This window comes from Amphiprion ocellaris, chromosome 9 (assembly GCF_022539595.1).
Source record: "Amphiprion ocellaris isolate individual 3 ecotype Okinawa chromosome 9, ASM2253959v1, whole genome shotgun sequence".
In the NCBI taxonomy this organism is placed as follows: domain Eukaryota; kingdom Metazoa; phylum Chordata; class Actinopteri; family Pomacentridae; genus Amphiprion; species Amphiprion ocellaris.
The window spans coordinates 3,924,785-3,940,242 of NC_072774.1; the positions used below are offsets into that span (position 1 = coordinate 3,924,785).

The window sequence follows — 15,458 nt, forward strand, 5'->3', positions numbered from 1 at the left end:
AAACAGCTTCTTCACTTAAAAGCTGTGTCTCACAACAATTGAGGGAATTTCCTTTGACACAATAATAGTGTGTTAAATTTTCCTCAAAACACTGGATGCAAAATATAGGTTTGAAATGTAGAAAAACACACTAAGCAGGAGTGTTACTAGATGTCATGCTATGTATGTTTTCAAAATAATTACACCCAAGTCTCAGAATATAAGCATTCAAATTTCATTCTAATTATGTTAAAGAAACTAAATTTAAAGTGCAAATTTGGCTATACAGCAGTCAGAACCACCTCCACACAACCAAGATTATTTTTGTGCGTTTGCGTCTTTACATATAGCAGCATTTAAACACAAGTCTTTCCTCCTGCAGAAATGAAAATAAGCAAACTATGGAGGAGAAACTATCTGAAATGATTTCAGGATTTCCATGACATCTAGTGGTCAATTCTGAAATAATATGCAGCCTCTTGTTTAAAGGACTAATGCAGAAAAATAATATTTTGGTAACCCCTGCTTGTATCCTGGTAAATAATGATTACAAATAAGTATTTCTGCTTACTTGTGGCATCACAACAGGCTTTTATTTTACCATTTTTCGAGAAATTACTCATTTAACTAACAAAATAATAAACAAAAGCATTGTTTTTGATACATTTCAAGCTTTTTTCAGTGCAAAACAAACACTGGTGCAGCGCCACTCTGATCATATGCAATGTTTAGTGAATGTAGATGTAAAAAAAAAAAAAAAAAGCATACAGCAACAGAACACTAAATTAACCCCAGAAATATTCATAACCAGGTAAAACTGCAATTTATAGTGAATTACTGTTTGGCCAGTGAGCTCCTTCTGGCTGGAAATATACATAAACAAGTGACAAAAGACAGAAAACATTGTGTGGGCATGTGTTAAATGTATTTATTTATTTATTTACAGTTTTACAAAGAATACTCTTGAAATTGATTGAGACAGTTTTATTGCCAAGTAGCTTCTCACAAACAAGGAATCTGTCATTTAGCACAGTGAAACAGTGACAAATAGTCTAAAAGTGTTGCTAGTTGTACTTTAAAAAATAAGTGTAACAAGATAAATAATAAAGAAGCAGTGTCAAAAAGTAACAGAAACGTTTCCATTGTGGATGAATGTGCAAATTTGCCTCCTAAAATTAGTCCTATACAGGGTTGCATAGAATGGAATGTAAACAAGTACTTGAAATGTGGAAAAAGATAATAATACTATTTAAAAGCTTTGCGTGAATGTAGTTCATAGAGTCAACGTCTGTTGTTGCAGATATTTGAGAAAATGCTGCTTCTGTCTTTGTTGAGAAAAATGTGAATAATTTTGGACATAAAAATACTTTAAATTCATTATTAACACCGTGTCTTCCTTTACAACTAGAAAAACCCTGTTGGTCATTTTAAAAATCACTATAAAACTGTATTTTTGTGGGTATGAATAATTTTGGACTTCACCGTTGCCCTTTGGCCCTCTGTTGGCTCCGCCCATCAGCGCCACCGGATATCGTGTCCGGGTTTATGCGAAGTAGTTGGTTCCTAGAGCCGTGTGCAGTTAAACTGGATTCATCTGTTTCATCAGTAGAATCTAATTTCATATCAAGTTATGGGTATGTGCTGCTTTAATTAATTTATATTCATGCAAGTATGTAAAAGAGCAGATGGTGTAAGATGATAGAGTGCAGCTCTGTGCTCAATCTAGCGAGCTAACGTTTAGTAGTAAGCTATGCAAACTGAGATGGCTGCTAACAGTGAAACGTTCATTCATTCAGCGCACTAATGTTACTTTAAAACACCACTGATTTATTTTACTGTGTGTACAGTATGTTTGCACTGCATGTGTAGAGTGTTGTATTTGCGGGTTTGTGTTGCTGCTAACGCCGGTTGTTTAGCTTGATGCTAACGGCTAACTGCCGGAAAACGAACACTGACGTGGCGTTACACAGTAAAGAGTCAGCTGTCAGATTCGCGTTCAGACTTTATTTAAAACACCTCCAGGTCCGAAAAGTGAAGCCAAATGAAAAGAAGAACATTTGCTACCTGTAAAGTGTTTATCCAGCAGAATGGATCAGATAGTTTGAAAAGTACTGCCATTAAACTACTAAAATATTAGCCTTTATTAATCCCACAGTGGGGAAACTTGCAGTGCTGGGATAGTGCACATCAGTAAAAACATAGGAAATAAACAAGAAATATACACAATTACCGGTACTGTTGATATTGTACAGATTCTTCTGTATGTAGAAACTCAGATGTTGCACTGATTCCTTTGACTGTGGAAAACAACAATAAATCAGCATTGGTGTTGCAAAAATTCCTCCATGAATAGAAAATACCGATATTACAAATACTAATATTACACTTATTATGTTTATGTCACACATACTCTTCTATGTAGAAAAATATATATTGTACAGAGTGTCTTAAATATACAAAATGTTCCTAATGCGCAGGTTTAAATGCTCTAATGTTGCATCAGAGTGAAATAAATACATTTTTCCATGTGTAATCCACTAAGAGTAGTGCTGCTTGTAACGTCCAAATGCATTAAAGCGACTTAATCATATAAAACCTTGTGATTCCTAAACTGTGACTTGGTGAAGCAGTTCTCAAGGAGCATTCTTGTGATAATTCTCATATCCAAAGTGTCCTTGTTTCTCTTCAAATCAGCATTATATTCCACCTTAAACGTTAGCCATTGTTTATACTTGGACTACAAAATGTACAGAAGATTGTGGGTCAGAATGGCGGCTGTAGATGGACATCCTGGTATTTCTAGTACTAGTACTACATCTGACATACTCTATCGGGGTCATACTAAATCTTACAGTGCTATAAATTGTATTCTAACCAAATGCAATTTCTGTGTTTTCTGGACCAATATCATATTCACAATGCTGCTATTTCACCAGTTTCCTGCTGATAAAAATTTGGTTATGGCAAACTTCAGACATGTTGAGATTCTTTCTGTGGACTTTTTAAAATCAAAAAAGCTTTGAAAACATCTAATCTTTCAAGAAATACTGTGGACAGCATTGCCAGATGATTTAAATTGGTTGGCAATGTTACTAATTAACATTTTAAAGCAGTACTCTATTTAGATTAGTTGATTTTCTCTCATAATTTCAGGATTGTGTATCGTTTTAGATTGTACATCTTGATTTTTCTTGGTGTTTTTGGTTTAAACTGTGTGTTTTTATGGCAGGTGTTTATTTCTAACAAGGCCCAGTTTAAGATATTGTATCACTTCTATCCAAAACTGGTCTAACTGTCTCCTGATCTCTGTCCTTTTTAGCGGTGAATACAGGAACTTCTCTGGTTCTGTCCAGTCTGCTGTCGGTGCTGGTGTTTGCTGGGATGCAGATGTTCAGTAAACAGCTGGGATCCACTGAGTGGCTCACCATCCTGGGAGGTTTCCTGGGCTCAGTCCTCTTCATCTGCTCGCTCACTGTATCCTTGCAGTCCGATAACATCACGACTGAACTGTTTTAACTGTTTTATCTCTAACAAGATGTCGGTGAATGATCTTCCAAAGCTGTTGATTCTCCAGCATCGGATTTTCTACTTAACCTGATTTCTTTGAGTTGTCTAAATGTACAGCTGTTCCTCCTTAACTTTGTCTACAGGCATTTAATAATTTGGAAAACCTGGTATTTGGAAAAGGATTCCAAGCCAAGATCTTCCCAGAGAGTAAGTAATGAAAGCTCAGAAATGTGTCTGTGATTTTCTGAGTCAAGTGTTAAATCGTCTTTCACTTAAACCTCTGCATTAATCGGTAAATAGTACTTGAACATCAACCTGTCTGCATCTTTTTAAAAAGGAGTTAAACCTTTTAGTACACAATTATTCGATGATTAAACTCTCTGAACCCCAAAACTCACCGTCAGGTTTGAAAGGCATGTTCTCTTTTTTAAAAGTTGGCAAAAATACACATTTTTTTCAGAGCTTGAAACTGTAAAAACACACAAAAAAGTCTTTTTAAGCTTTCAGAATGTTTTTGAACTTTCTACAATTGAAATGTAATTTAAATTTTGTACAATGTAGAATTTATTTATTGTAAAATCATATTATGAGTTGTCTGATATTTTATTCTAACTTGTATTATTATTTCTTCCAGTTCTGTTGTGTTTGTGCCTGTCGCTGTTCGCCTCTGGTCTGGTGCATCGAGTCTGTGTCACCACATGGTGAGCAGCAGAAATACCAGCTTCATATCACACAGTTTAAAGTTAAATATATCTTTATTAAAGTCTCATGTTTCCTTTCTTTCCCTGTGCCCAGCCTCATATTCTCCCTCTTCGCTCTGTACTACATCAACAAAGTGTCTGCAGCCCTCTACCAGGCAGCCGTTCCTGCCGTCACGCCGGCTAAAGCTGCCAGCAAAGGCAAAAGGAAGAACTGATCAATGAGCTGCAGCAGAAATAGATCACTGAAGGTCCTCGCAACACAGCCGTTTTCTTACAATAACTTCTTAAATCCATCAACGTAGGTTGTTTCCTTTTTTAAAATTTGGTTTGGGTATTTTATTTAAGAAGTTGAAGTGGCATATTCTTATTTTTTACAGTGATTTTGAATTCAAATCATAAAGAAACGTCCCTGATAGTCAGGCCTTATAATAATCAGCTCACTACATTCCCTTCACACACGCATTTTTCCTTTTTTTTTTTTTTTTTTTTTTTAAATGGTTGTGAAGAGATTCAAACGTCCTTTTATGTTTTCTGAATATTCATCAGCACTGAAAGTTGCTGGGTTTTTTTGTTTGTTTAATTCATTTTGTAATTAAATTTTGTGGAAAAACTTTCAATGTGTTGTTCTTCTGTTAAAACCACGTTCAGGGCAGAAATTCATCCTGAAGATTATGAGCAGCTTCACGGCAGAAATATTTTCACCCCATTAATAACTGATCTGGTATATCTTTAATTGTGGAAATGTAATGCACAAACCTAATTTCTTTTTCTACCATAACATATTGTTCCTGGCACATTTGCTACACTTTTTTTTACAGATTTGTTGTAGATAAGTGATGTGAAGAATGTGATTCATTTGAAAGAACTTGCGGATATATGAAATGTTTTGTTGCATAACTTCCAAATTCAGTCCAAATTTGGATAAATTTCCTGCTATTCTGTTTTTTTATGTGCATGAGTAATGGTTTCTATATATTTTTACATTTCATTTTACATAAAGCTTGTAAATAAAGGGTTTGAGCAGGATTTCAGATGGGATGCAGTTTGCAAGTGTGATCCGGGCGTTGTTGACAAAAAGGGTGAGCAAATATATCCAGGACAAACAGATGGAATAAAAATACTGGATGAGAAGAAGCTGCCAGAGACCAACAGACATGAAGACAAAAGATAATGACTCATATAATCTGTTATTAAGCCTCAGACCTGCCTGTACGCAGCAGTTCCCATAATACTGGGTCATTTTGCTGACTTTTTGATCATTAATATTACAGGAATATACAAAAGTTGGATGTCAGTATCTTAAAAATCTGAAGAGAAAGCAGCTTGGAGGAGCTTTACATGAAGTTCTGTGTGATATTTGTGCTGGAAAACTTGGGCAGGGACACTTCTTGCCGTGTTTCCTCTGATATTTCCTCCCTCCACCTCGCTGCATCCCTCCCATCACGCTGGGCGTTGCCTGGATGGTATAAACTCTCAGATGAACTTTCAGTCAGCCCCACTCTTCACTGAAGCTCAGCCGACACTTTCTGCCTCTTTGTGACCTGGTAAGTTCATTTTAAATTACTTTAACACCCAATCGACTAAAGTTTCTTTATTTCTGTCACTCTGAGTAGCTTGAAAGTTGAAAATATGCACAAAAATCTGCCTCTTTTTTGTGAGATATGCATGTTACTGTTGAAGCTAAGGTGTTGTTTTCCCCTTCTGACATGTAGCGACCCGTCCTCCATTTGTTCGTCTTCCTGTGAGTTATTTCGCCTCGTCTCTACAGCCTGAATGCCTCTTTTCGCATAGACTCGACCAGAAAAAAGCTCCATATAAGCAGAGTTTAGAGCCATGAGATAAGAGTTTCAGCCTGCGAGCCAGAAAGTGATTAATATTTGAAGAATTTGCTGCGAGTGCCAGTAAAAACCAACACCCACATCCTCACTGTTAGTGTTGGATGAAGCTCTGCTACCTACAGCCTGATTACAACATCACAACCCAGCAGCAGTATCAGGAAAAGTTAAAAAAAAAAAAAAAAGGCTGAGAAATTAGCTCTAATGTTGCCTGTTTACATTTTAGCTCATAGGTGTCTTGGTGATCTTGTTGCTCTGTTTTTTTTTTTTTTTAAATGGAAGCAAAATGTTATTTTTTCCTTTCAGCTCTCGAGTCAGTATCACTATTGTAACTCCTTCAGAGGAGTCATGGGTATCTTGGTGGCCTCCCTCACTCCCTTGGTGATCTTGTTGCTTTGTTTATGTTTATCTGCATGTAAATTGTTTTCTCCTTTCAGCTCCTATTCCTGCAGCCATGACCGCTATGGAGAACAGCATGGAGTCTCTGATTGTGACGTTCCACCGTTACGCCAAAGACGATGGTGACAAAAGAACCCTGACCAAGAAGGAGCTGAAGAAACTGCTGGAGACCGAGCTGCCCAACTTCCTAAAAGTAAGGACGGTTTGTCTAAGCTGATGTCCATCCTCCTCACTGCTGATAAATTTCATGTTTAAGGATCGGTTTCACGGCCAAGTAGGAGGATTTTGAGTTGGTTTTTATCAGTTGTTGTGAAATAAGAAGGAGCAAGACAAATTTAGAGAATGCGAGGAATTATAAAAGTGATAAATAGTCATACATCAGGGGTGTCAAACATGCGGCCCGCGGGCCAAAACCAGCCCTCCAGAGGGTCCAATCTGGCCCACTTTACAAAGTGTAAAAATTCCAGAGAAGACATTAACTGCTGATTGTAAATTTGTAAAACTATAAATTTAAAATAATTTCTCGATCATGGCAAGTTGTTTTGATCATTAAGTAAAATACTACATTGTTCATTGTTGTTTTGTCATTTTGTGTCTCATTTTGGAATATTTTGTCTCGTTTTTGTCGTTTTGTGTTTCTGTCTCGCTTGTGTTTTGTCAAATTTTTGTCATTTTGTGTTTCACTTTGTTCGTTGTTTTTTGTCTCGCTTTTGTCATTTGTCCATTTTTTGGTTGCTTTGTAACTTTTTCGTCAAATTTTTTGTCTTTTTTTTGTTTTGTTTCGTGTTGTGTCATTTTTTGTCATTTTGTTTCTCGTTTTTGTCGTTTTGTCTCATTTTTGTAATATTTTGTCTTTTTTTTGGCTGCTTTGATCATAAAGTAAAATACTATATCATTCAGTTCCAGACACCTGTGATTAAATGTTGTGTTCCTTTGTAGACACTCTGTTGTCTGTAAGTTGTAATGTGTAAATTACAAATGGAGGCATAATGTTGTTGAAATTGAACTTATTTTTCTTAAGAAATTTGAGGTTGTTCATAATGTTTTGTAGAAAGATAATTCCTTAAATGTGGACACTTTCAGAATGTACTTTTTTCACTAAAACAAAGGAAAATGTGGAGTTGTGGTTATTTACAGGTTATTATGCTGTGATTTTACTGGTCACTTGAGATCAGATTGGGCTGAATGTGGAACCTGAACTAAAATGGGTTGTACACCCCTGGTTTGCTTCCTGAACACACCTCTTCTTGACTCTGTTTCAGGCCCAGAACAACCCAAAGATTGTGGACAGCATCATGACCGATTTGGACCTCAACAAAGACGACAAGTTGGACTTTGAAGAATTTATTCCCCTCATCGCCGGCCTCTCGATGGCCTGTGAAAAGTGTTACAACCTGAGTCTGAAGAAGGGCAAGAAGTGATGGACAGATTCAAATGGAAAACCATGATTTTTGTTATCTGTTGTCTCGCTGTTTGACAGATTTTGAAGTAAAAATTACTTTTGACAAGATTTCACCCGCTGTTTGTCTGATTTCTCTTTTAGCAGCAAGTAAGTTTATTCCTACAGCAACTTATCAAACACAGAGGTTAATTATGGTGAGAAAGAAAGCCCAGTAAAACTAAAGAAATCAAACAACTACAGGTTGAACAAAATGGCACACATTTTATGGAATAATTACAACTGATAATTAAAGCTGCAAGTATTGCTTTTCAACAATGAATCAGGGTCAGTTCAGTTTGACTTTTTTTGAGGATGGTGTGTTTGTGATGATTTGCTGTATTTGGTGTCTTCCCTGATGGGCAAAAAGCTAAATTTTGGTCTCATCAGACCAAAGAACCTTCTTCCGGTTGGCCTCAGTCTCCACGTCTTCTGGTGAACTCTAGTCCAGTTTTAATTTGAGCTTTTGTCTTTCTCTTTGTCTCCCATAAAGCAGTAAAATAGTTAAAACTGTTGTTGTATGAATAATCTCTCCCGTCTCAGCTGCTGAAGCTTGGAACTCCTTCAAAGGAGTCATAGGTGTCTTGGTGGCCCCCATCACTAGTCATCTCCCACTGATGCTTTTCAATAACTAATTTAATTAAGTGAAGAAAACACATATAGTCCTCTATATTTTGTTCATAAAACATGGCTGCGTTTAGTGTTTCTGTTTATACGCTCAGTTACAACTTAGAACTAAACTGGTTCCATGGAACACATGGAACCAGCTTAGAGCAGAAGAGTTGTGCCAATGCCAGAAAAATGTCTCAGATTGTTGATGAGTTCATGTCTGATTGCTTCACTCATGAATCCCGTTGAACGTTCAGCTGAGGCAGCGGTCTTATGTATGAGTTTAGGAATGTGCAGATATTATGTAAGTGTGTTTGCTCTTAGCTATGAACATACATAAATGTGTTTTAGGAGGTGGTGAGTGTTCAGGGGAGCTAAATGAGCTTAATGGTGTTTGTAAGATCTGGTGAGGTTGGAAGGTTTCTGATTTTTGGAGGTAGTAAAATGGTGTTTTCTGATAATTTCACACGAGACACAATATTCCAAGTTTTCTGAAATGAATACATCAATTGCAATGCAAATTGACAGGTGAAAAAAGTGCTAAAAAGTGCAACAAATGGTTAAAATGCAGCCAAAAATCATGACACGCTGCAGAGCATGAGGTGAAAGAGCATTATGAAGAGGCTTCTATATACATAGGTGTCTATAAAGGACTTAAATACACACATTTACAGGGAATTTTTAGAAATTTTGCCATGAAAATAATCACACACAAGCTCTACAAGACATGCCACGCCTGCAATACTGTAAAATACATAGAATCGTTTACGTTAAAGGGAAGACTTTAAAAAAAATCCAGATTTCTTAGCAAAAAATCAACATTAGAAGACAAGACATAACTTCTCCTGCAGCAAAGCATTTTCTAGAATACGATTTAAAGCTTTAAATGCACAGAAAAAGAAAGTAATAAGTGAGGTTGCAGTCTCGATCTATTGCATTTTAGGTTTTATTTTCTTTCAGTTCTTTCAAATTCTTTCAGTTTGTTGGGAATCATGCTAGAACAGATTTTTGGATATTTACTACTACTACTGCATGAGTTGTTCTTAGTTTTTAGTGTATTAGAACAATCTGCAACATGGTAGAAACCATAAAAGCCCATATTTTCTCAAAATGCAACAATTTCAAGGAGCATGAGTCAGTTTGGGTATGATATTTTGAGCAAATATGATCAAAAAAGACACCAATATAGTTAAAATTTGTCATTTGTCACTTGTTTATGTCATTTCCAGCCACAAGAAACCTATTGGTCAAATAAAAATTCACTATAAATCACAAGTTGGCATTGGGGATGAATTATCCATCACAGGAAAAATACTAATTCACAAACTTTCTACAGCTAAGGGAGACTTTTTTTTCAATATATGTACAAAATATAAAACAAAATAAGTTGCAATGTTTAGTTGTGAATGTCAAAATCATTCAGTTAAGCAGTAAAAGAAATCTGTCAATGAGTATACAATCTTTAACGTTTTTCTTTCTGTTGTTTTCTTCATCATCTTTATTGATTGCATTACATTCATAATGTTCATTTTTTTGCCTACTGTATTTGGTCATGTCATGTTTTTTTCATTTCAGCCACTTAACTCTTAGCAATATTCTACAAAAATGCTGATATTACTGCATTAAGGTCATGGTTGTGGCAGGCGTCTACTAATCAGGCCAGAGTAGAGGTTATTTGTACAAACAGTGTGAAAAATGCAAAACAGAAAAACATCAACAGTTCAGGAAGGAATTTGTATAAAAATACAATTTTTTTTTTTTATTAAAGTAGGATTCCAAGATACGAAAATGTCAGCATTTACTGACTTGTCTTCATAAAGTTAAGAGTTGCGATTGTTGAAAGACGTCCTTTTCAAACTACAATGTTCAAAATAAATGCTTTTTTCTGCATCTATTCTAATCAAAATATACAAAAATATTTAAAAAAAACATGATGGACAGCCACTTTGATGCTGCCATGTATCCACATATGCGTGTTTTTCAGGTCATCATTTGTACCTCAATATAAAGAAATCTGATATTACAGCCCCATAATTCCACTTCCACACTAATTTGTAGAACTTTACATCTGGACTGTTGTTTAATATGGCTTCTTCTTCACTCCAAAAACTGCTATGAACAGAAGAACCTCCACAAAAGCTGGCAGCACACTAGAGGGGGAGACAGAAACAGAAATGTTCAGCAAACCACTGGATCCAAGATCGTCTTAAACAGCTGTCATTTGGTTTTCCCAGCTGGATTGTGAGAGTAGTTCACTGTCTGTGGATCATTTCAGGAGGACGACCACTGCAGCCATGATTAGTGCTACTATGGCTCCTTCTATACCTCCTGATTACTGCTGATACTGATTTTTAGTGGATCTTCCTGCATCCTTTTCCATCTTTGGGAAGTCTCACAATCGGATTTTTAATTTCCTCTGGCAGGTCTTTTCTATACAGAGCCATGATGCAAACATAGACAAAATTCATAGTTCTTACAAGGGGGTGGGGGGTATTTATTTTTGCTATTTTTTATTTTATTATTTGGAAATACCAGAATTTGCACATTATTTTACACTTTAGTCTGTCTGATCACATTTCTAAAAAATAAATTGGACATTACAATCAAACAGTTACTCAGTACTTGAGTAGTCTTTTCACCAAATACTTTTTTACTCTTACTTGAGTAATTTTCTGGATGACTGGTTTTTACTTCTACTTGAGTGATATTATTTTGAAGTAATGTTACTCTCACTTGAGTACAATTTTTGGATACTCTACCCACCTCTGGTCATACCACTACAGAGATTCTTTAACTTTGCCCTTTGAAAACTAATCACATCAACACACATGCGAACCAACCTGCAGGTGGCAAAAACAACCCAATACGTCCAGCATTCCCACTTCTCAAACACAAAGAAAGACAAGGACACGGAGGCGCTGCAGTGGACAGCCAGAGCTGGAAGAACATCTGTCAGGGAAAAACAGCTCTGGATAAACCTACATCCAGCGTTAAACATGTATCCACTGACCTGCAGAGGGCAAGGATCCACCAGTAGATGTCACACTCCCACTGCTCAAACAGAAAGAAAAGCAGAGCCACTGAGGCACTGGCATGGACTCCTGTTGCTATAGAGACAAGACGCAAATATAACGGAGTCGAGTACGAGTCTGCAGTCATGGAATTGTAACTGATGAAGTATAAATTGCTAGCTTTTTAAAAAGATTTTTACATATTTAGGAGGGTTATGTGGCCATGTGGAATGTTCTGTGACCATCTGGCCAACAAGGTGGTCATTTTTAGACTAAACAATATTTACTACGCCACTGTTTGGGATGTTAATTTCCTTTTTACACTGGCTCCCAATGTGTTTCAACCTCTTTATGCGTGTTCCCAGTATGTTTAAGCCTGTTTAAACTGGATCCCAGTATGTTTTAGTCTCTAAACTGGATCCCAATATATTTCAGTCTCCATAGACTGGATCCCAGTGTGTTACAGCCTGTTTTCACTGGTTCCCAGTAAGTTTTAGCCTCTTTAAACTTACTCCCAATATGTTTTAGTTGTTTTAAACTAGTTCCTAGTATGTTTTAGCCTTTTTAAACTGGTTCCTAGTAAGTTGTAGTCTTTTTAAACAGGCTCCCAGTATGCGTTCGCATTTTTAAACTGCTTCCCAGTATGTTTAAGTCTCTTTAAACTCGTTCCCAGTATGTTTAAGTCTCTTTAAAGTGGTTCCCAGTATGTTTTAGCCTCTTTAAACTGGCTCCCAGTTTCAATCTTCTTAAACTGGTTCCCAGTATGTTTTAGCCTCTTTACACTAGTTCCCAGTATATTTCTGACACTTTTTACTGGTTCCCAGTATGTATCAGCCTCCTTAAACTAGTTCTCGGGATGTTTTAGCCTCTTTTCACTGATTTCCAGTCTTAAATGTACTTTTATCAGAACCCCTTATTTAACTTGAATTTTCATTTCTTTAGAACTGTCTTTTACTTTTCTAGATGGTATTTTTCGCTTTTCCAACACTGTGTTGGTTTTTGTACCTAAAATGTGGTGATTTTGTGTCTTGTCTGTTTTACTTTGCTGCTCTTGTGAAGCACCTTGTGGCTTGGATTTTCCATGAATAAAGATTGTGACAACCCTCCACCTGGACACCAGGTGTTCCGTTATGTCTCTCCAGGGCTGTCAGGGTCGTCAGCTGATTGAGCCACACCTGGGATCAAGTGGCTCAGCTATTTAAACCTCCCTCACTAAAGTAAAGATCTCTCTGACAGGAGCTGCTGCCTGCAGTGCAGGAGCTCCTGCTGCACGGTTGGGTGTTTGTTTGCTGTCACCATTGAACATGTGTGGTTGTTTTGTGTGGCAATAAACCTTCCTTCTAGTCACCATACCGATGTTGTCTCCTGGTTTTGTTCCAGCTTTTGGAGCCAAGTCGGAACAAGATTATTTGTATTATTTCCAGTGTGAAGGATACACAGGAGGCCTTGGCTGCAGTTGAACATGGACACTCCTGAGAAGAAACCAGCCAGTTCCACAGCAAACAGACCGAGAGTGACGGCCAGCGCCACCACCAACCTGGAGACAGACACACACACGAGAGGGTGTGTATACCAGTGTGTCATGGTATATATTTATCTAATGTTTACTGACTTTTATGTGTTTAGCTGACATCTACTTACTTTTTGTCTTCGTTGTCGTACTGCTCCTGTGTGTAATCTAAAGGCAAACAAGCCTTTACGTTATTTTCCTGTAAAACAAACATGACAAATTACAAATATTATTATATTATACTAATACAAACAGAACTATTGAAATCTGTCGTCTGACTTTGTGTGAACAAACAAATGTGTCCGTCTTCTATATTTTGATTTTGCAACTTCACTCCAAAAGTTGTGCATAATTTATTCAAGTGGTTCAGCAGCGTTACATCATTATTTATTTACATCTTCGGACAAGTGTTCCAATCTTATTTGGCCTTATTAACCTGAACACTTTTCTGCAAAGATCCACAGTTTTTACAGAGAAATATTTGGGAACAAAGTGGTCATGTTCAGGATGAATCGGCACCATCAGAGCTGTCACGACTTTTATTTTCAGTTTAACCACTTAAAGCAAAACTAACTAATATCATTCCTTCTAGGTTCATTTTTAATGGTGGATGCACTGGATGATTACAGGTAGTTCTCATTTTTCTTTTGCTCTCTAAATGCTGTAATATTTGCATTAATGGCATCATTGCATGCAGAGTAAATAAAAGTTAGGCAACAGTTAATAATGAAAGATTATTTACAGTACTTACAACTTATGAGAGCTGAACAATTAATTGATTTGAAATCAAACCAGATTTTATTTGTTCTTTTACAGAATGTGTAAATCCTGAGCCATGAATGAACGACATGTCTGCAGAAAAGTCCTGCTGTTTTTTTTTTTTTTGTTGGAATTTTGATGTTTTTGTTATTACTTTATTTGATTTCACTTAATACAGTCAGTTTCTCTGATCATTGTTACGTCTGCTTTGCTATTAAAAAAAAATTGAATTAAAGACACGTTAGAAGCAAATGTAACTATAATTTCTCATCCTTGCATTACATAATAGAGAAGATAATATTTATACATGAGGTCTCGTGGTGATGATCCCTCAAATGTTTTACATCTATTTCACAACCTTAAACTTTAAAAAAAACAAAAAAAAAACAAAAAAAAAAAAACGTGTTGTTTCATTCAAATTAAAGGAAGTAGATAATAAAAATAAAACGAATGAAAATGTTCTGGCTTCTCCCAAGTGGAGTCTGAGTATTTAGACAAACTTATTTTGAGACATCGGACTCTTAAATTTCACCAAACAGTGGAGGTGGATGGAATTTATTGCTTTACCTTCAAAATTACATCCTGAAAGCTCAACTACATCTTTTTCTAGAATCAGTTTCTTCTTCTGCAGTCTGTGAGGCCTGAACTCACCAATATCAGTTTAAAAGCTTCTTTTAAAAGGACTCGATAACAACAAGGACTCAGGAAACTGTCAGAAATGTATAAAAGCTATGAGGAAACACCAGAAACAGGATTGGGCAGAATTCAGAATAGAAAAATAAGACAATAACGGCAAATTAAAGTGTAAAAGATAGATAAAACAGACAAACGTTTGTTGACTAAATAGACGAATAAATCACTAAAATGAATTAATAATCGGACTAAAAAGGTAGGTCTTGAGTTTGCCATTAAAAAAATGGTAGATAATATGTTTAATAATTACACCAGATGTTAAATCTACATAAACCTCTTCCGTTCTTGACTGACCCTGGACCAGAAGATGGTGATGACGATGACCAGGTGAGCGGTGATGGTGAGGAACCGAGCCGGGACGAGGCTGTTGACGGCGGACATCCTGCAGCTGGACTCCGGTACCTCCGGTAACACCAGCAAAACCACTTTAACCAGAAAAAGTACCGATATTTAGTCGTTTATTGTGGTTTAAATGCGCCTCGCAGCTCTGGCAATGTTCAGTTAGCGTGTGATGCTAATTTAGCTGTTAGCTTGAGCGCGATAATTCAGCTAATTGTCGCTTAAATGCGCATAAAAACAACATTTTTCGATACTAACCGTTAGCGGGATAAATTACGAGAAGCTGTTTTTATTTTACATGTCGCAAACTTCAACTACATTTCAGTTTTTTCTGTCTTTAAATACAGCTAACAGAGTTCACGCTGTTGTGGTTATAACGCTAAAGTCGGTTGCTACAACAACCACGGAGCATGCGCATCTAGGATTACTGACCGGGCGAAACAGCGACATTCAAAGGTTCCGCTGTCGTTTATAGTAAAGCTTTTGTTTTGATTTAGAAGAGAATATTCTTTTATTGTCATTATACAATGTATAACGAGATTGCAGAGTTTCTCCCTTTCAGTGCAAGGAGATCTTAGAGTGCAAAAACAATCTATTTACATATATACAGTACAAATAACGGAGATAAATAACGGAGTGAATATAAATAGTGAATGAGACAGTGGTGTATATTGCACA

At 36.5% G+C, this 15,458-nt stretch overlaps 3 protein-coding genes and 1 long non-coding RNA gene across 5 annotated transcripts; 3 read left to right on the forward strand and 1 right to left on the reverse strand.

The window, feature by feature from the left end:
- The first annotated feature begins 1,479 nt into the window (after positions 1-1,479).
- On the forward strand, positions 1,480-4,804 carry krtcap2 (keratinocyte associated protein 2). Its single transcript, XM_023261715.3, has 5 exons — positions 1,480-1,613; positions 3,299-3,453; positions 3,630-3,693; positions 4,121-4,187; positions 4,282-4,804. Exons 1-5 carry the CDS (start codon positions 1,610-1,612, stop codon positions 4,400-4,402), a joined length of 411 nt encoding a protein of 136 aa, XP_023117483.1. The 5' UTR covers positions 1,480-1,609; the 3' UTR covers positions 4,403-4,804.
- Positions 4,805-5,576: 772 nt separating this feature from the next.
- On the forward strand, positions 5,577-7,931 carry s100a10b (S100 calcium binding protein A10b). The gene is made up of 3 exons (XM_023261721.3): positions 5,577-5,731; positions 6,460-6,614; positions 7,684-7,931. Exons 2-3 carry the CDS (start codon positions 6,477-6,479, stop codon positions 7,840-7,842), a joined length of 297 nt encoding a protein of 98 aa, XP_023117489.1. The 5' UTR covers positions 5,577-5,731; positions 6,460-6,476; the 3' UTR covers positions 7,843-7,931.
- A 1,726-nt stretch (positions 7,932-9,657) lies between these two features.
- LOC111562925 (transmembrane protein 107) lies at positions 9,658-15,198 on the reverse strand. 2 transcript variants are annotated; one of them, XM_035944202.2, is made up of 6 exons: positions 15,039-15,198; positions 14,736-14,866; positions 13,121-13,188; positions 12,916-13,016; positions 11,309-11,405; positions 9,658-10,618 (listed from the first exon to the last, which is right to left on the reverse strand). In XM_035944202.2, exons 2-6 carry the CDS (start codon positions 14,820-14,822, stop codon positions 10,549-10,551), a joined length of 423 nt encoding a protein of 140 aa, XP_035800095.1. In that variant the 5' UTR covers positions 14,823-14,866; positions 15,039-15,198; the 3' UTR covers positions 9,658-10,548. The 2 variants fall into 2 exon arrangements, with proteins under 2 accessions (XP_035800095.1, XP_035800096.1); XM_035944203.2 differs by lacking the exon at positions 11,309-11,405 and adding an exon at positions 11,479-11,575.
- On the forward strand, positions 12,887-14,005 carry LOC111562926 (uncharacterized). The gene is made up of 3 exons (XR_002745642.2): positions 12,887-13,042; positions 13,582-13,618; positions 13,806-14,005. It is a non-coding gene; the product is annotated as an uncharacterized LOC111562926 (long non-coding RNA).
- Positions 15,199-15,458: the final 260 nt, after the last annotated feature.

Coding starts and splice junctions, on each gene's coding strand:
- LOC111562925 (XM_035944202.2), bottom strand. CDS start 14,822: ATGTCCGCCGTCAACAGCCTCGTCCCGGCTCGGTTCCTCACCATCACC. Junction 13,189..14,735: donor TCACCATCTTCTGGTCCAGG/GTCAGTCAAGAA, acceptor TTTGTTTTACAG/GAAAATAACGTAAAGGCTTG. Junction 10,619..11,308: donor GTTGTTTTTGCCACCTGCAG/GTTGGTTCGCAT, acceptor CTCCCCCTCTAG/TGTGCTGCCAGCTTTTGTGG.
- s100a10b (XM_023261721.3), top strand. CDS start 6,477: ATGACCGCTATGGAGAACAGCATGGAGTCTCTGATTGTGACGTTCCAC. Junction 6,615..7,683: donor AGCTGCCCAACTTCCTAAAA/GTAAGGACGGTT, acceptor ACTCTGTTTCAG/GCCCAGAACAACCCAAAGAT.
- krtcap2 (XM_023261715.3), top strand. Junction 3,694..4,120: donor AGCCAAGATCTTCCCAGAGA/GTAAGTAATGAA, acceptor TATTTCTTCCAG/TTCTGTTGTGTTTGTGCCTG. Junction 4,188..4,281: donor CGAGTCTGTGTCACCACATG/GTGAGCAGCAGA, acceptor CCCTGTGCCCAG/CCTCATATTCTCCCTCTTCG.